The sequence below is a fragment of the Momordica charantia genome, assembly GCF_013281855.1.
Source record: "Momordica charantia cultivar OHB3-1 chromosome 1 unlocalized genomic scaffold, Mcharantia_2.0 BLBB01000001.1, whole genome shotgun sequence".
NCBI classification, from domain to species: domain Eukaryota; kingdom Viridiplantae; phylum Streptophyta; class Magnoliopsida; order Cucurbitales; family Cucurbitaceae; genus Momordica; species Momordica charantia.
The window spans coordinates 2,806,021-2,826,675 of record NW_028275157.1 but is presented as its reverse complement, the minus strand read 5'-3'; the positions used below and the strand labels follow the sequence as shown (position 1 = coordinate 2,826,675).

Genomic DNA, 20,655 nt, shown 5'->3' with positions numbered 1-20,655 from the left:
CAGTGTTTACTTGTTTAGGCTTCCGCATTATTGTTAGACTGACCGTATTGGAAAATACCGGTTCTTACAATAGGCTATTTATTTACTTGTCTATTAAATTCTTGTAAGTTATCAGTCTTTCCTTTTACTCGACACTCTTCATATGGTTGGCTAAATGACTATATAAAGTCATGTTTGTAAATACATAATATAGAATGGAAATATAATAAAATGAATCTCTAAGCCTTTCTTTTAGTCATGTTTTCGGTTGTGATAGCTTGCATGTTTCAGAGCCTTCAAGTGAGACTTGATCTATCTTGTTTGTGGAGCGATTCGGATCTCAAACAAGTAACAAATGTTCCTACCTTTAGATATTTGATCAACAAGGTAATCCGATTTTTTACTTTCTCTTAGTTGATTCCATGGTTGTTTTGGGGTTTTTTAGTTTGTGATCTTAAGGTCTTGTTTGTCAACAAGATTGTCGTTAGATACAATTCACACCCTTGCCCAAGTGAAGTATCATTGTATTATACACAAATTCTTCCATCTTTAAATTTTTTTTCATGCAATAGTTTCAGGCCAAGTTTCGGAATGATTTGATATTTTACCAACCTTTTGTTGGACTTTGAGGGCCTATAATTTCATCATCCATAAATGAAATCTCCCTCACCATCGAATTTATCCAATTCAAACTTGACTGACATACCCGCAAATAAATGTTCGTAAGCAATTGACCAAAAGAAAAACACAGACTACTAGAGAATAAGAAGAGTTAAACAAGAATCAACCAGAGATAAGGGAAAAATTCACTTGCTATGAGTTTTGATGAATAACGTAGTTTTCAATTCAGCAAGTACAAATATACAAACTCTACAAATTCAGTAATCTCATCTCTGATTATAGTTGTCAATATCCATGGAGTTCAGTCTCAAAATCATTTGATAATGAGAGAAGCAAGTCAAAACCAACCAAACATATGATAAACCCTTGTTACGTCTCTTATATTTTCAATATGGGATCTTTAACAATAGCAAATAACTAGATGCTCAGACCACAAACTGGCCTGATTGACTAAACATGAATAACAAACAGATAAAAAAATAATGCAAAGAAGCATGAGAACAAGAGAAAACTCACGAGTAGTATAACAATGGAACATTGAGTTTTGGTATATGAATATTAGTCATACCAAAACTCGCGAGGAATAGTATTAGCTGAGTTTTACACTCAGCTAATATTATTAAAGCGGGGTGACTGACCACGTAGTTTAATTTGGGCCTATTTTGTTATTTTTGTTTAATTAAATGATCAAACACATGATATAAATGGATAGTTAAGATGTTGTAAATAGAAGTTAGTTATTCGTTTGAAAATACTATCTAATCATATGTGTTCTCTATGTATAATTAGCTCACACAAAATTATTGTCCCAAAAAGCTCATTATAGAACAAAGTTAATAAAACAATGATCTAAAATGTGCCTACAAATTCTTAATATAAACTACAATTACGATACTCTGCCTCACTATTCTGCACCATGTAATCATCATCGTTTTATTTTTTTTTTCCAAATACATGCAATTAAAATAATATAATTTGTGCAAAAACGAGTCTGACTCAACGGTAATTGGTATATATCTCCAACCAAAAGGTTGCGTGTTCGATCCCCTACCCTCACATGTTGTACTAAAAAAAAATAGTAATAAAATAATTTGCATGAATATGCACGGTTTATTTGTCATTTTGTATAATGAGAATGACATGACAAAACAATATAAATGGATATTTAAAATATAGGGTAAACAAATTGGTTACTTTTTTAAACTACTACCCTACAATATTCGATTTCTTAGTAATTAACAAAAATAAAATAAATAATAATAATAAAATGTTGTGATATTTATTTTTTCTTATCATTCTTTTTTAATAAAAGCTATTGTGAATTATGACTGAAAAGCCTTGGGGTCTAAGCCTCCTTTTGCTGACCTTAAATTTCCACCCATAAGAGATAAACAATGTGGTGAGCGAATTTAGAAAAGTAAAGAAGATAATTTTGTTTCATTCAATTTTTTAAAAGAGCAGCCACAAATAAGTTAAAAAAATTTAAGGAAATAACAAATTTAGCATCTACATTTTAGTTTTGCAAATGTAGCAAACGTTTTGGAAAAAGGGGAGATCCAAATAGTACAAGGTCAAATTTACCCTCGTAGCACTGATATACTACTAATATAGTACTGATAGATATATATGATATATATTTGATATACCATTGATATCACTGATATAGTTATGATATCCATTATTATAACTTCTTATATGATTATATTATTTACTATTTATTGATTTACCACTAAAATATATGCGATATATACTTGATATACCTCTAACATACCACTGATCTAGTACTAATATACAATTGATTTACTTTTAATATAACTCTGATATCTATTAACATAACTTCTAATATGGCTTACCATGGAATTACCACTGATATTCATATTATATACTATGATTTCTATTGATATAAGTTATGATATGATTATATGATTTAACATTGATTTGTCACACTGATATAACACTTATATATATGTGAGTTATATTTGATATGCCTCGAATTTGTCATTGATATACAAACGATATATCGCTGATATCGGTATCTACTCATATAACATCTTGTATGATTATATGATTTACCATTAATGTTACATTGATATATATGTGATATAAACTTCACATGCTTATAATTTACTACTGATATACCTTTGATATATATGTGATATATATTTAACATGCTTGTAATTCACCACTGATATATCATTGATATAACTATGCTATCTATGAGTTGATATAATACTAATATATCCACTAATTTTTTTTTAGATGAAAAAATTGTGCAAACAAATAAAATCAAATTTAAAGTTATTGTATAAAAGATTGATATGGACCATGGAATTCAAAAAAAAAAAAAAGTTAAATATGTAATATACTTTATAAATTTAAATAGTCATATCTCTTATATTTAGTATATAACCAATATTGATACAGATTAAATAGTAGTGATATACCACTGAAAATTAAACATTTGATATACCTTATATTTAATATATCAGTTACAAACACATTTAATATATCATAAATTATATGTACATCAAATAATATTAGATATCTAATACGTACATTTGATACATCGAATGCTCATCAGAGTTACATAAGATGTATCAGGTATATATAGGTATATCAGTTACAAATAAATTTAGTACATCATAAATTAGATGTATAATATGTACATCTAATGTATATAAATGATACATCGGGTGGACATCTGATGTAGATCGAAAGTACATCAGAGATACATCGGGTGAACATCAAATATACATTGGGTGTATATTAGATACATATCGAACATATATCTGGTACACATTGAGCATATATTATATATACATCAGGCATATATCAAATATACATTCTGCGTATATTAAATATACATCAGACATATATGAGATATACGTTGAATATATATTAGATTTTATAAGGGTAAATTTGAAATAATAAAAAGTTGGACTATAAAAATTTAGTTTGCCATAAAATTTAGCTACCCAATTTCCGTTTATTTTAATCATTAATTAATGTTTTAAAATAAATAATGTAATTTATTTGGTAACAAAATTAAAATTAAAACATTTGATAGATATTTATCAAAGCCAGGTTTAAATCCTGGGACATGTGGGTTATGGGCCCACCACGCTCCCGCCGCGCCACTTTGATGATTTGTTTTAAAATTTTAAAATCTTGTAAAAGTAATTTCATTAATCCTTTGATCAATACTATGTAATCAGCGATCTGTCATTATATATCTATATGTATAATTTAGGGATAAGAAAGAAGTTTCGAAAAATCGATCTGATCGACCAAAACTAACCGACTGATGTAAGTCGGTCAGTCAAATTACTGATTCGGTAAGAATCTATTTTTTCCATTTATAAAATCGAAAATGGTCGGTCGGTTTGGTCAAATGGCAAAAAATCTACCAAACTAATCTATATTTGACTACATTTATTATTTTATAAAACACTAACAAATAATAATAATAATAATAAAAAAGAAGAAGAAGGGTTGCCACTTGTTTTACAAGTGGATTTAATTAAGTGGATTTAATTTTGAGGCAGTTGCAAATGTGACAATAACAATTAGCAAAATGACAACCACATTTAGTGTTTTTTTTTTTTTTTAATATAACACCTTTTGTATAAAAAAGTGGAGGTTCAATTTTTAAATGACAACTTTACTCAAATGATATACATATATAATATATTTGTAATAGATTTATAATATATATGTAATATATACATATTACTGATATCAGTGTGTTATATACTTGAAATATGTATGTGATATACTACTGATATGAGTGTTTGATATACTTGCAACATATATGTGATACGCATTTGATATACTAGTGATTTAAGTGTCTGATATACTAATGATATGAGTATCTGGTATACTACTCATATAAGTGAAAATTTGTGCTATATTTGAAAAAAAATAAAATAAAATAGGTGACATATTTTTAAATACATAAAAGATTTTTGCTGCCCATTGCAATTTCCCTTTAATTTTTTTTATTTACTTTCCTTTTAATTTTTCAAACATTTGTCACTGTTTATTCACTTTCTCCCACCCTATTTTCTTCCATATTCTCCCTAACTTCTCTTGTCTCCAAATTGGATCATAAGCTTTAATCCTTTAATCTATAATATATAATCAACAATCTATAATTATATATCGATATCTATAATTTTATGGGTGGGAGAGAAGTTTTGAAAAATCGATCGGATCGACCATAACTAACCGACTGATGTAAGTCAGTCAGTCAAGTTACTGATTCGATCGGAATCTGTTTTTTATATTTATAAAATTGAAAATGGTCGATCGGTTTGGTCAAATGGCAACAAGTCTACCGAACAAACAAACATTTTACTCCATTTATTATTTTATAAAATAATAATAATAATAATAATAAAGAAGGGTTGCCATTGGTTTTCCAAGTCGATTTAATTTTGAGACAGTTGCAAATATGACAATAACATTTAGTAAAATTAGAAAAATAACAACCACATTTAGTTTTTTTTTTTAAATATAACACCTTTTGTATAAAAATAATATACATATGTATTATAGTTGTAATATATATGTAATATATATGATTACTGGTATATGTATCTCACATACTACTGATATGAGTGTCTTATATACTTACAATATGTGTGTAATATACTACTGATAGGAGTGATATATGCATTTAATATACAACTGATATGAGTGTGTGATATACATGCAACATATATGTGATATGCATTTGATATACTACTGATATAAGTGTCTGATATACTATTGATATGAGTATCTGATATACTACTGATATAAGTGAAAATTTATGCTATATTTGAAAATTTTAAAAAAAAAGTGACATATTTTGAAATACATAAAAGATTTTTGCTACCCACTGTAATTTCTCTTTTTTTATTATTTTTTAAATTTACTTTCCTTTCGTTTTTTCAAACATTTGTAACAGTTTATTTACTCTCTCACCCTATTTTTTTCCATATTCTCCCCTACTTCTCTGGTCTCTAAATTGGATCATAAGCTTACGATGTTACTGTTCTACGATTTTATGAACTTGAATAGTAGTGTTTGTTTATGCAAAGGAACTTAGTAAGGTCTGACCTGGTCAACGTCGCCCACGTGGGAGAGCTAACTAGCCTCTGATGGGACGTGAATCCTGGAGCGGAAGCGGATCATCGTTCATGATTTTTTGAGAAAACAAAAACAAAGGTGTGAAGAAGAAAATACAGGGAAAACTTACATTTGAAGAACTTTTCTTCAACGATTTCCACTCGAACACCACCAAACGATCTTCCGTGCTATCCTCTTAGGTCTCGAGATCGTGCTTGTGGGAGCGATTCTTTGGAACGAGAGGGAGAGTTTGAGAGAGAGAGCTTGAGAGAGATTTGGGAGTTCTTCCACTTTTGATTTTTTTTGTTTTGTATTTTTGCAGAACTGCAAAAAAAGAACAATAACAAAGACAGTGACGTGGGGAGTTACCCCACGTCACTTAACTGCCCACTCCCCTGTAATTTTACAGGAGAGTTAAATATTAATAAATATATATATTAATATTATTAATTAATAATAATAATTAATATATATATATATATTTAATTAATCATATTAATAAATAAATAATAAATAATTATTAATCTAATTAATAATTAATTAATATATATAGAGAAAATAGAATCATATTCTATAGAATTTCTCCCGTATAACCTATAGTCGTAATGTACATCTTATGCACATTATTTTTAACCTATAGTTTTAATTTGAATCTTATTCATATTAATTTTATTTGAATCGCATTCAAATACTTTATCTCATAATATATAGTTTTAATTTAGAATTAACTATATATTATAATGTATCAATATACATATATTCCCTTGAGTAATTTGAACATTTCAAATTCTTCCGAAAACTTGATCATCGTTTTACCCGTCATGAGCTAGCAAGGGGACCTAATGGACCTACAGATCAGAAGCTCCAACGATACGAGATTAATCGGTCAAACTCATTGACCGAGTTAATCGACATTCGTTAACTACGGGTCACTCCACTAAAGACCCGCAGTTACACTCTTCTCACTATAGAATGTTTTCGTGTCCACGGATATACGACCATTAATGACAATTCAATCCTTCACGAGTGCTTGTAACTCAACTTGGGTCAAATTACCGTTTAACCCCTGAGTTACATCTTACTCCTTAAATACCACTACTCCTCTAATGAACAACCCGGTTATGGTCCGAACAATAACCGGAAGTCCCTCTCGGACCAATGAGAAGGTAGGGCCCCTTGTTCAAGTCCCAGAGTCAGCATTTAAGAGAACACTCATCTACTCCCCTAAAGTCGGGAATGAATGAATTCCATCTTGTGAAGTTATGTTCCCAGCTCCCCACTCGGTCTCGTCCCGAAAGTGGTAGGAATATCGAGTCTGCAACTAAGGCCACTCTCACCCGATCAAAGGACGAGCTCTCAAGGGCAGGAGTCCATAACTCACTCAGGATTGAGAGTGAGTTGTTTGGTCATCCTATGAAATAGCAATTTGTTAGTCAATGGTGTTACATCTAAAGATTGGCTATTTCGCAGTCCGGTCTTATATAAACTCATTGTATAGGATACCCCCACCCGCATGTCTCCGTATGAACGACTTGGAGCGAGTCGTCTGTAACATTTACAAAGTGGGCCGTATCCATAGTGTTGCCAGGATAAGATACCCAGCCTTATCCATATACTATAGACCCTTTAGGTTATTCACGAGACATTATCAACTCGTATATCAGGGGTATAGCAAATATATACCTCGTATATCAGGGGTATATAAAATATATAACTAGTATATCAAATATATACCCAGTATATATACTGTCCCGGTTACATGATAATAACCTTGGATGCTTAGTTTATTGGATTTTGGACAATGCAATGTGATGAATTCAACAATAAACTTATTGAATATACATTTGTTTTTACATAAATACAAACTACGAGTTTAGGGCAACACACCCAACAGCCTCAACGAGGAATGTAATGCCTCGAGTCCCTCAGGTTAGTTAGTCTCGAATCAAGAGATTTTTCATTTAATTTTCTTTTTTTTAAATTAAACTTTAATTAAATTTATATATATCGGGCTCTACGTGATTGGTTTTATCTTAGGTTGGGATGAATTTTTTTTTCTTCTTTTGGGCTTGGTTATGTTGGGCTTTTAGTTTGGGTTGGTTTGGTTTTAAAACAAAGGAAAAGAAAACTAATAAAAACAAAAACAAAAAAAAACCTAAGTTTATTTTCTTCCCCTCCCTTTGTTGCCCTAGCCGCCACCCACCCCTCTTCTTCTTCTTGTTCACCGGCGACGGTACCACTCCGATGGCGGACGACTCCTCACGCAGCAGCGCACGGGGTAGCAGCAAACTCCGACGTCTCTCTCTGCGGCGGTGCGACGAGATTTCAGCCCCACCCGCGTTGTTGAACGGATCTGTTGGAGTTCGACGGTCGGTGACAAGCTTTGATCAGAACCGGTGGCGCGACAACACTCCTGCAGTCCACGACAGTCCGAGCTGCGATCCGGTGGCGGCGTGTTTTCCTTCAGAACCCGATGGTATCAGCGGCTGCCAACAAGATCCGGAAAGTCCCGACACACCAGCAGCGTTTTCGTTCGATTCTGACGTCCCACTAGCAAACGACATTCAGCTGTAGTCTTCTCTCCTATCCACGACCCCTCAACGACCCACGAACCCGCGACCAGCACGTGAATCAACGCTTTGGTGACCCGTTTTGTGATCCCAATGCGAGCAGTAGTATTCCGGCACATTTTGGCTTTGACCCATACCAAATCGGAGCTCGATTCATGATACTCATCCTTGTTTGAAGCTAGAATTAAGTTACCCACACCTTTACGAAGTCGATTTTGTTGTAATGAGTCATTTGAACCCTCCTAGAATTGTTTTCGAAGGCTGAATCGTATATGTAACTTGCTGTTTTTTTCTGTTTTAGTGCCTAGGTGTGAGATCGACGCAAAACTTAGGGGCGCGGTTGTGAGTAAGTAGACAAGGGGCACGTGCGTGCGTTAATGTGTGCTAGTTGGTCTCTAATGTGCTGTTTCGTGATGTTTAATATTGATTTTGATACGCTATTGTGCTAGGTAACTCTCGTTTGTGTTAATCTGTATACTTGGTGTAGTGTTGAATATTCGTCGGTGATAATGGTGGAATTTTGCCTTGCTAAACTGCTGAAAATTATTGTGGGATGATGTATGTTTACAAAGGATGCACGTTAAAATAGAATTATTGTGATTATGCTTTCTTATGATGTGGGCGTGCTTGTATAGTTATATAAATGTTCATTTATGATGTGAGCGTGCTGGTTGAGCATATATAAACGTTTCTTTATGTTGCGAGCGTGCTGGTCTGAGTCATACTATTTTCTTATGAGATGTGGGTGTAATAGAAGCATATTTCCGGACCCTGTTCGCAGGCTAGGGGTTGATGTGGAGTTGGTTATGATAAGGAACGTTGGATTCTTGGGGAAAGTGAATGGGTGAGTGTCAGGGCCTCGGGTATAAATGGTCGGGGGCTGATACGTCACTAATTGAGTATCGAAGCCTCGGGTAGAAATGGTCGAGGGTCGATGCGAGGAGTCTTCTTGGAAGGAAAACTATTGGGGTCTTGGGTAAAATGGTCAAGGGCCGATAGATGGTGAAGTCATCGAGGCCTTGGGTAAAAATGGTTGAGGGCCGATGCAGTAGTGTCGGGGCTCTGGGTAAAAATGGTCAGGGGCCGACTCTACTCGAAGGAGTTAGCTGTGGAAGGCTAGGATAGCTGTGATAAGCGTAGAGGTGCTTGAGATGTTAGGGAGACTCGAGGTTGTAACTAATTTGTTCATGGTTGTGGTTGTCGCCGAATCTTATAGAGTGTGTCTATGTGTGATTGCATAATGTGATGAAGTGCATGACTATGAATGTTTCATGACTTTGTTGAGCATGATGTTTGTGTGTTGTTGGTGAGGGCTACTTACGGAGTATATTTTATATACTCACCCCCCCCCTACAATTATTGTTTCAGGTGAAGGATTCGTTGGCGACCATGGTGATGAGACGGAGGAGACATGACGAGCGAGGACCATAGGCTGCGTAGTTACTTTTGCTCAGCTTAAGTTTAGATGGTTAAGACCTTATGTTTTGTTCAATAAACTATTTGTTCTTATTGAATAACTGGGAGGTTCCCACTCGTTGTTTACTTTATTTCGGGATAGGTGTTTATTTTAGTTTTCCTCCATTCTTTGAGTTTACCTAGTTGGAATAATAAAGTTGCCTCATGAGGTTGTCCACGGATGATGTTTGATTGATATTCTATAGAGTTGATTCATTGTTAAATTGATGAGAGGTGAAACTTTATTTTATATAATTATTTCACAGGGAGTTGTCATCTCGTGTTTGGGGTTAAGTTTAGATAGGTAGGTAGTTAACGTGACCTAGGAGTGTGTGGGAAGTCCCGAGGCGTTACAAGGAATGACTTGCACAAAAGAGTAAACTCTCTGACACTCAAGTCAGTACGTAGCTCGAACTAAATATCAAGTCCGAGATAAAATTCGATACCTGTGATTGGGAATGGTGCCCTCTATTTATAGGTTGGGGATCCGACAGCCCTTCTGAAAGGTGCTTACTCGTGTCAGACGTCTAGTCAGACATGTTCCAAATGGCTAGTCGAATTTTATAGCAGGTCGGACATTAGGACAGTTGTCTTAATCCGCATTTGCTTACGTACTCCATCTCGGACAAGTTCGAGGTGGACTTGGGTAAAGATGGTTTCAGGTGTGCCAATCTATGTCTTCAACATGGCATTACGATTTTCATCCCCAAACATTGATCCCCTATTTGTCAGGTTCGAGACTAACCTGGCAGAGAAGTTTCAATTGGTCATGAAAATCTGCCTAAGTGGCGACTTCCGATAACACGGTGAAATTTTATAGTCGTTTGAGAATATGGAGAGTCATAATTACAGTTGTTAGAGCAATCAAGTGCTCTAACGCTTGATATGCCATGCGATCTTGAACTGTCGCTTTAGAGACACGTGTACGGTCGAGATGAATTTGGCATCACTATAAATAGTTTGCCGGATTCTCGCCCACCTTTTTACGCTTCCTTTTTTATGGGAAATCTTGAGTCTGACCCCACTCTACGTTTGTTTCTTTCCCTCGAAACTTCTCTTCGCTTTCATTTTATCGCCATGTGTAGCTCTTCCAATAGTAGTTCGTCTGGTGAATCAGGTCGCAACCCTAACACCTCGTCCCATAAAAGAGCTAGTTCTAGTGAGGATTTAGTAACTGGGTTAGACGCTGAGCTGGAGGAGATAGAAAATTTTAGATTCTCCGAGGACGAAGGCAGTAGTAGCACTACAAGAAATAAGTTTTTTCCCGAAGCTTTAAAACGTCGGGAAAAATCTTCAAAACGTCGGGAAAATTTATTCCCGACGAATTTTTTGCGTCGGCAAAAGAGTCGAGAGAGGCGCGTCGGGAGAGGTAACTCCCGACGCTTATGACAAAACGTAGGAAAAATTGACCTTTTCCGACGAAATACGATAATCGGGAAAAAATGACTTTTCCTGACGAAGTACAAAAAGTCGGGAAAAGTTGATTTTTCCCGAAGGGGTACAAAACGTTAGGAAAAGTCAACTTTTCCTGACGGAGTACAAAACGTCGGGAAAAGTTGACTTTTTCCCCACATTTTTTGAAAAATGTCGAGAGTTTTTTTTTTCAATCCTAATTTGAATTGTATCCCTATTTTAGAAACCTAATTTATGATATTTAAATTCACATTATCAAAATATCAATTAATATGATTTTATATGAAATAAAATAATCTTCTTACAAATTAAGAGAGTTGAGGATGTATGTTACAAAATTTGTATCCCTAATTTATGTACGTTACAATCGTTGAGGATGTAATAATAAAATATTACATCACAACAAAAGTTGCACAAAAACTTCATCTCTACAAAAGTTGCACCCGTCTACAAAAGTTGCACCTATCCAAAAAAGTTTCACCTATCTAATCTTCTAACACGTGAAGCCTTGCAGAATAGTAATTCCCAAAAGTACCTGAAAAAACAAAACAAAACCATTATGAATGTTTAGTAATTCGAACTAGGTAAAGAATGAAAAGTAAAATTTGATTCTATCACAAGTCTTTAATACAATACAAAGAATCTTAAAGAGATCTCAAACACAAAAAATTCCTCTCTCTTCATAATAGGAAACAAACAATGAGAAGTCAAAACATTTCTCAACAACTCCAACATCTTGATCGATCTACTAGACAAACGAAGCATAAATTCAATCAAAGGACTACTTAAGTAAAGAAATGGAGTCTTGAATCTAAAAACAACATAACTAAACTCAATTCAATGAAAATGTTGGAGTTGTGCAATTCCTATTTTAGCAACCCTATGTTGTGCAATTCAATCAACCTGTATGCAAAGACTCCTTTTCTATAAAATGTTGGAGTTGTGCAATTCCTTAAAACTAAACTCGATCTATTCAATACTACCATTATCATTTACAAGACAAATGAAGCATAAATTCAATCAAAGCAAACTCCATCACATTGCAAGTTCCATAAAGAAACAAATCAAAGTAAAGAACGAATCCATTACTGATCAAAATAAGTATCCATCCTAAACTCACCAACTCACAATAAAGATAATGTTTTAGTTCAAAACACAGGCCAGGCAAATCTATAGATCAAAAGATCCAACATTTTGACTAAACCCAGTTCGAGAAAATCCAAACTAGATATAAATTGAAATAGAAAACAGAGTTGCAGTGCATTCATATCTAGCCAGCTAAGTTCCCCAACCAACCATCACGCACCAAACCATTAATTACCAACACTCCTCTACAAGCTAGGATTTTCATGCTGTTGACACTATCCAGGCAAAAACATCCCGCCTCTTTTAAAATCAAACTGAAATGAGAACTGTTTTCTCCCAACTCATGAACTTTTCCATACAAATTCCCCCTAGGCTATCACTGGAAAGCGACAAGCAACCAGTCAAGTAGAAGAACTAGGTTGTTCAACTTAAAGGAGCAATATCAATGGAAGATTTCCAATGAACAAGTGTGACTCAGGAAATCAACAATTAAAACAATCAATCATTACGCACTTGGTGCAGTACATTCTTCAACTTTGCCATCAAACAGTAACAGTTAGGTAGATCGATCAACTTTGCCATCAAAAGCCCCACAAATTCTTAACCATTCGCCCTTCAAAATTATAAATCTCCATCAACCGACCCCCTGACTACATGGTTTTTCTTCCTCCCATGACTCTCTTCTTCCTCCAATGTCTCTCTCTTCATTTTCATGAGCAAAACTATGATTATCAAAGTCACACGGACAACATAAATAACATAACTATCTCAATTACTTCACCCAACAAGTGTTAAATTAAACTATTTCCTAGCTATCATAATTGCAGGATAGCCACACAATTACTTCATCCATGAGCAAAACTACATATACATGTTCAAAGGACTACTTAAGGATGTGATTCATACCTATCCAAACGGCGAATCGAGTTCTGAGCTTTGTTGACTCATGATTTGTGCCATTGCACGACTGAAGATGTTCAACTCGTTACGCATTTCTGCTTCATGCTTTTGCATTTTATTTAGAATTTCTTCATTCTTGCTCAATCATTCATTTGAGACATTCTGTCGATCTCTCGTCTCTCTCAACTCTTCTTTTGTTTGCCTCAGATCCTCTTTTGTCTCTTTCAGCTCTTCGTTTGTCTCTTTCAGCTCTTCGTTTGTTTGCCTCAACTGGTCGCTAGTCTCCCTCAATTCCTCCAGTTGCGACGAGCTTCGTCCACCGCGTGCTAATGGCGGTGGGCATAACCCCATATTCGCAACGAATCCAGATTGAGAACCAAAAACCGCGAGACAACAATCTTTGTCTGTGGGTGGGTCTGCACCTTCGGATACAGGTGCGTTCTTCATGGCCATCAATGCGTCGTGTAAACGAAAGGTGAGTTACATGTAACATACTATTTTAATATCATGTACTCCCATAACGAATACGACGACTTAACCCTTACATATGTCGATTCCCCTCCAGAGACCCACCCTTTGTCTGGATGCCTGGTCTCTTTAAACATTTCTATGGGGCCGATCTCGACACCCCTCCGTTCTTTCTGCATTTGACATTAATTGCACATTTCAATTTACACAGTGCATAATGGTACGTGTAATTATGAACTATATATACAAACCAATTCGTGTTGCAGGCGACCGAAAGATTTTGACCCAGCCCGATGGTTGTATGGTAACTTCGCTCTACTTCTCTTGGCTTTTCCTGATTTTTCCTTATTGAAGTTAGCAACATGAGATTAGCATCGTATCTCACAATGGTGTAAGGTAGGAGATAGATTTACACACCTTCCAATCTGGAGTCTCCCATCTGTCGCACAACTTGTGCCAATCCTGCAACTTCGTGATTCTAGCATGAGGTTTCTCCCGAGCTACATTGGGAGGTCCATTTTCTTTGTAGTGGGCATGCAATTCTGCCCTAAACTCCTTAAATGTTGTTCGTAGTGCTGTGTGTACATACTTCCTTATTATCGCCTGTGACATGTTCACCTTGAACAAATTCTGCAGCAATAAATGAGTGGGATGTAATTTCATGTCATTGTATTTAAATATATGAAAATAAATAACTTACCACTATGCGTTGTTTTGCTGCATCCCTAACTTCCATCGGTACGTCCAACCAACGGGAGTACAGTGCTGGGTCGAAATTCTCTCGAACAATGGATCTTATGGCATTTGACATGCGTGTGGCATTCTTGCATATTGGCTTCTGTGAGAACTCGTCCATTACAATAGAGACAGGCCCATCTTTTCCCACCTCCTTGTCAATTGTACACACCGAGTTACTCCCCGTCCCTTATGAGACTGAGTAGCACTACCTTAAATCATTACACATTTTATCAAGTATTATTGAAATCTTAACAAAAAAAAACAACTTTTAACTATACTAACTGGAAGGGATGTCTTGGGAGTCGTCTCCCAAACTTCCTCCCGTTGCCCTTGCTTGAATATATCTTCGGCCTCCCCTTGTGTGTTTCGAGCCATACCTAAAAAAAATTATTCAAAACATTGTCAAATAATACAATAAATAATGAAACTTTAATTACAAACATTATCAACATGAACACATTGCAAAAGTAGGTATGCAGTAAAATTACATACTTAATCACTTTCAAATTCATTTGATTCTAAAGTCTCTGAACTTTTAGAATGAGATACTTCAACATTCTGCTCTTCGTCATTTATAAAACTATCGTCTATGTTCAATGGTGGACCCGTGTTAACTCTTTCTTCAATGATTTGTAGATCAACAACAGTTGGAGTAACGTCATCTCTATAGTAAGAACTATCTGCAATAGTTTGATCGATGGTAATACCACCTTCTATCTCTAACAGATTAACTTCATCATTATCCACATCATCTAGTTCTGGGACGTCCCACAAACGTTTATTTTGAACTATCTGCACTACCTTCCAATTTTTTCCCAATTTAGGATCGTCCACGTAGAAAACCTGTTGGGCCTGACTAGCAAGGATAAATGGGTCATCCACATACCAGTAGTGAGACGTATCGATCGTTCCAAATCCTAAATCTACTACTGATCGTTTTTTTTTCACATCCGTGTCGAACCAGTTACATTTAAATGTCATGACACGTCTTCTAATACAGTAGTCCAAGTATAAAACCTCGCTCAAGACACCATAGAAATTCTTATCATCTCCTTCAGTATCTCCTGACACCATGGCTCCACTATTTTGTGTTACTCGACGCGTATCCCGCTCTGTATTGTGAAAACGTGTACGATTCACAATGCAACCACTATAACTGCGTGAGCTAAAGAGTAGTGATCATCAGATATATTTCCATCTTTTCGTAGTTCTAAAACCTGCTCATGTAATAAACATTTTTGGCCATTATTGTTTACACATAATGTAGTATGAACTTTGGGACGCTAAAAAAGCACACTTACTTGAGATTTAAACCAATCGGGAAACTGTAATTGGTGATTTCTATATAAGTCTGCCGTGCTTACTGCCCAAGGTCGAAGCATGCTCAAATATTGCCTTTTGTTAGAAGCAAAACATAAATTCAATAGATTATGGAGTATGCATGCTTCATTAATAAATGCAATGGAAATGTACTTGCGATAAGATTCTATTTCTGCGCAATTGTTCAGTACATACCAGTGAACTATTCTTTTCTCATCATCAGATAGTCTACGCAATGTCGGGCACCCTAATGGTCGTGCGCTCTGTCTAAATATGTCAAACTTCCCACAAATCTCATTATCAGTTAATATATCATCGTTCCGTTCGTCCCTATTAAGTCTAGTCTCAATGCCTGTTAGATACAATGAACAGGAAGTCAACGCTTCATTCATGACAAAGGCTTCTGCTATTGAACCCTCTGGACGAGCCTTGTTTGTAACGTATTGTTTCAAAGTCCACAAGCTTCTCTCGATAGGATACATCCAACTGTAACTAACAGGACCAACTACTTTTGCTTCGTAAGGTAAATGAACGGCAAGGTGTATCATGACGTCAAAAAATGCTGGGGGAAATATCTTCTCCAACTTACAAAGTATGAGTACTATATCAGCTTCTAAACGATCTAAATCACTTGTGGATATTATCTTCGCGCATAAATCACGAAAGAATTTACATAGTTCAACAATAGATGTACTCACATCTTTTTGTACGTATGCTCGAATACCGATAGGAAGAATTCGTTGGAGTAACACATGACAATCATGAGTTTTCAATCCCCATATTCTTCCATCTTCAACGCTAACACATCGAGATATATTTGAAACAAATCCATCAGGAAATTTGATAGATTTAAGGAACTTACAAAATTCTATCCAATCCCTTCTTGTAAGAGTGTACGTAGCTTGAGGTTTCAGATACTTATTACCTTGTTTCTGTAAGTGTAACTTTTTGCGTATTTTTAAATCTTGTAAATCCAAACGAGCGTTTGATGTATCCTTAGATTTACCTTCAATACTCAACAAAGTGCTAACTAAGCTATCACACACATTTTTCTCAATGTGCATCACATCAAGCTTATGCCTTAACAAGAGTTTCGACCAATAAGGAAGTTCAAAAAATATACTCCTTTTTGTCCAATTAGAATCACGCTTTCGCTTCTTTTTAGCATTTGATGGATGCTTACCAAATGGGGGAAATTTCAAATAGGTCACTTCATGAAGAATCTCATCTCCATCCATTATGGCTGGAGGAAGCCTACGTTCAATCTTTCCATCATGACATTTACTCCTATGCCAACTATGCATTTCTGGAAGATGACGACGATGACCCATGAGTGATATTTTACCACGTATTCTAAACGATGATGTATCTTCTTTACAAATAGGACATGCTTGATAGCTTTGGTACTCCATCCAGACAAATCGCCATATGCAGGGAAGTCATTAATGGTCCATAGCAAAGCTGCATGCATTTTAAAATATTCTCCACTGAAACAATCATACGTGCGTACACCATTGGTCCATAACTCCTTCAACTCCTCAATCAACGGTTGCAAATATACATCAATATCTTTTCCAGGCGACTTAGGTCCAGGTATGAGCAAGGACATAAAATAATATGGTTCTTTCATGCATTTCCAGGGTGGCAAATTATACGGTACAAGTATAACCGACCACATACTATACGAATGGTTCATGTTACTTGATGGGTTGAATCCATCAGAAGCTAGAGCCAGTCGAACGTTTCTAGGATCTGATGCAAAATGAGGGAATTCAGTATCCAAATGCTTCCACCCAGTAGCATCATCTGGATGTCGTAGCACACCCTCTGTATCAACCCGCTTTTCCTTATGCCATCTCATTTCAAATGTTGTATGTTTCGATGAGTACAATCGCTTCAACCTGGGTATCAATGGGAAATGGCGCAATATCTTATGAGGGATCTTTTTACTACTATCACCGGTATCTTTGTACCGTGACTCACCACATTTTGGACACACTTCGAAGTTTGCAAATTCTTTCCAAAACAATACACAATCGTACTTGCAAGCGTGGATGGACTCGTATCCTAATCCTAACACACGCAGTTTCCTTTTCACTTCATAGAATGAACTAGATATGTTCGTACTGTCTGGAAATGCTACCTTCAATAATTCGAGTAACATATCAAATGATTTATTACTCCACTTATTTAGCACCTTGATGTGCATCAACTTAATCAAAAAATTTAACGAGTTTATTTTTGTACAACCAAGGTACAATTCTTTAGTTGCTTCCTTCATCAAGTCCTCAAACTCGTTCGAATTGTCCCTTTCAAAACCTTGTGTCAGCATCCCAGAGGCAAAGTCTTCTTCATCTTCATCATCTTCTACCATCGGACCTCTCAAATCATTTAGAAACTCAGACATCTCATCTTGTTCTCTGGTAACATTACACTCTCTATTTATGTTCTCTTGGGACGGATGAGTGCCTGTTACATATTGGTCATAGTTAGGTGGTTCTCCGTGATGTACCCACGAACTGTAGTTAGGAGATATCCCATTCGTGAATAAGTGTTGTTCCACTACGTCCAATAGATGCCACATTACATTCTGACATTTTTTGCATGGACATCTCATCTTTCCCAACTCATTAGCATGACGTTTGGCCACTTCCATAAATTGTGAAGCTCCTTTTACATAGTCTCTTGAAAACCTATCTCTTAGCTTAATCCAATCTCTATTCATTTTCCAACTAAACCTTTCAAAATGACTTGCAATTAAGTTCGAAACACTTGTAAAAGAGTTTGATTGATTGAAGGAGGGAGATAAGTTCGAAACCTGCGTTAAATTCGAAACACCTGTGATTAAGTTCGAAACACTTGCGATTAAGTTCGAAATACTTGTGAAGGGCAGTGATTTTGAGAGATCGAGAGAGTAAAACAGAGAAATGGGAGGTGAGAGTTTGATTGATAGAAGAAGGGAGATAAGTTTTTGGTAGTTAAGTAAGTTTTAAAAGTTTGGGAGATTCATGTTTTACTTTTTTCTTTTTTTTTTGACACATCAAAGGTAAACTTGAGAACAACCATCTTATTTTTCAATTCACTTGAAATTTCACATCAAGGATGTAATTGAAATAAATTGATACATTAAAAGATAAAATAATTGAAAAATCACATCAGAAACTCTAGCTAAAAGTAAAATATCAACAATAAGTTTTCCAACGCACTTAGCAGACAAAATAAAACGAGTAGCTGTTAAGGAAACTAAAGAATATCTTTCTAATAAGCAAATAAACTACTAAACTACTATCAAGTATGATGTTCATCAGCAACCTCCCTTTGACCTCTAATTTTAATAACAAAAAGGTGACGAGAACTAACGTTAACTAAAAAAGGCAAATGCCCACATCAATTATTCACTTAACTCCTCGATTTCCAATTAGAAACTCCCTCAACTCAAAACTCACAAAAAATTAACATTATACAGAATTAAGTATTGCTAGTTGGTTATTGTTATTGTCTAAGGCAGAGAGATATAATACAGAATTTGATAGGATTTTCTAATCAAGAAATTTGGCATATTTCTACCCATGTCCTCCTCCTTGCCTTTGTCTCCCCACTGCCAAATTTGTGTCCATGAAACCCCATATGTCACATATATTGCGTCAATCAAATAATTTCTACCAAAACAAGCAATCCCTAATTTCTTACCGCCCTCTTCAAATTGTCAAATTGCCCAAATGATATCATGAAGTTACACTATGTTGTTTCTTATGTTGTTTTCCCATTAGCCAAATACCAAATACTCCTTCCTGTTAAATCATTGCCCTCTCCATCTCCCCCTCTAATGTTGTTTCGACTTGGAAATTTTCAATCAAGTGCAAAAGGAACGAAACAATTAAGAGGTTTAAAGAAGAAGGATGAGGTCGAATAAACAATAATAATCTTACCACCGGAGACGAGGAGTCAGTGGCAAAGGGAGAGGGAGACCGGCGGGAGGGAGCAACGGCGAACGGCGGCGATGACAACAGCTACTGCAGCAACGAACGAACGCAAGGTGAGGGGTGGGTTTATCGCAAATGAAGGGGAAATAAGGCTTTTTGTTATTTTTTTTAACAGTGAAATAGGGCTTTTTAAACTATGGTACCCGACGGTATATTAAAAAGCGTTGGGAAATTTTACTTTTTCCCGACTATAAGAAAAAAAAAGTCGGAAAAATTATTATTAAAAAAAATTAATATACCCGACTATTTTTCAAAACAGTCGGGTAAATTTCTATCTCTCGACTAGTTTCAAAATCAGTCGGGATAATTATTATTTAAAAAATTATATGAAAATATATGCAGATATATTTAAAACATTGGCCTAAAATTATAATTCCCCACTATTATTAAAAATAGTCGGAAGACTTAATATTTAAGGCAAAATTAAAAAGATAGTATTCCCGACTATATTTAAACATAGTAGGTAGAAGTAATATTTAAAAAATTAAAAAAAAAAAATTATGTCCGACGATAAATTGAAATAATTGCATAAAGTAAACTTCTACAGACCATTATTAAAAACCGTCGAACATATTAATAATTGCCAACTATTTTTAGAATAGTCTGGACTTGTAAAAAAATTGAAAAACAATATACACCGTGCTTTACCAAAATAATCCAACTTACCCCGACTATAATTTAAAACCGTCGGGCATAACAATCTTTCTCAACCATATTTTAAAATAGTCTGGTGTTATATTATCTAAAAAAATAAAAAAACAATATCTCCCGACATTTTCTTCAAATAGTCGGATAACATCTACATCTCCAGACGATTTATATATACCGTGGGGAAAATTAGATCTTTCCCGACTATTTTTACAAATCGTCGGTAATACTACCGACTATTTTACCTTTCGTCGGGTAAGAGGTCTTTGCCCGACGACTATTTATACGTCGGGAAGAAAAAAGTCGGCAAAGCCTTTAATTCTTGTAGTGTAGTGACGCCTTAATCTCAGACCAAGGAAAAT

At 35.2% G+C, this 20,655-nt stretch overlaps 1 protein-coding gene across 1 annotated transcript; it reads right to left on the bottom strand.

Annotated features, from left to right (window-relative positions):
* Positions 1–11,402: 11,402 nt before the first annotated feature.
* LOC111023906 (uncharacterized) lies at positions 11,403–19,774 on the bottom strand. The gene is given in 12 exon segments (XM_088119737.1): positions 11,403–11,685; positions 13,143–13,777; positions 13,856–13,948; positions 14,022–14,234; positions 14,305–14,528; positions 14,621–14,719; positions 14,837–15,505; positions 15,508–15,559; positions 15,644–15,737; positions 15,858–17,061; positions 17,064–18,480; positions 19,592–19,774. Coding segments are annotated over 10 exon segments (4,119 nt in total). The 5' UTR covers positions 18,388–18,480; positions 19,592–19,774; the 3' UTR covers positions 11,403–11,685; positions 13,143–13,630.
* Between the last annotated feature and the right edge of the window lie 881 nt (positions 19,775–20,655).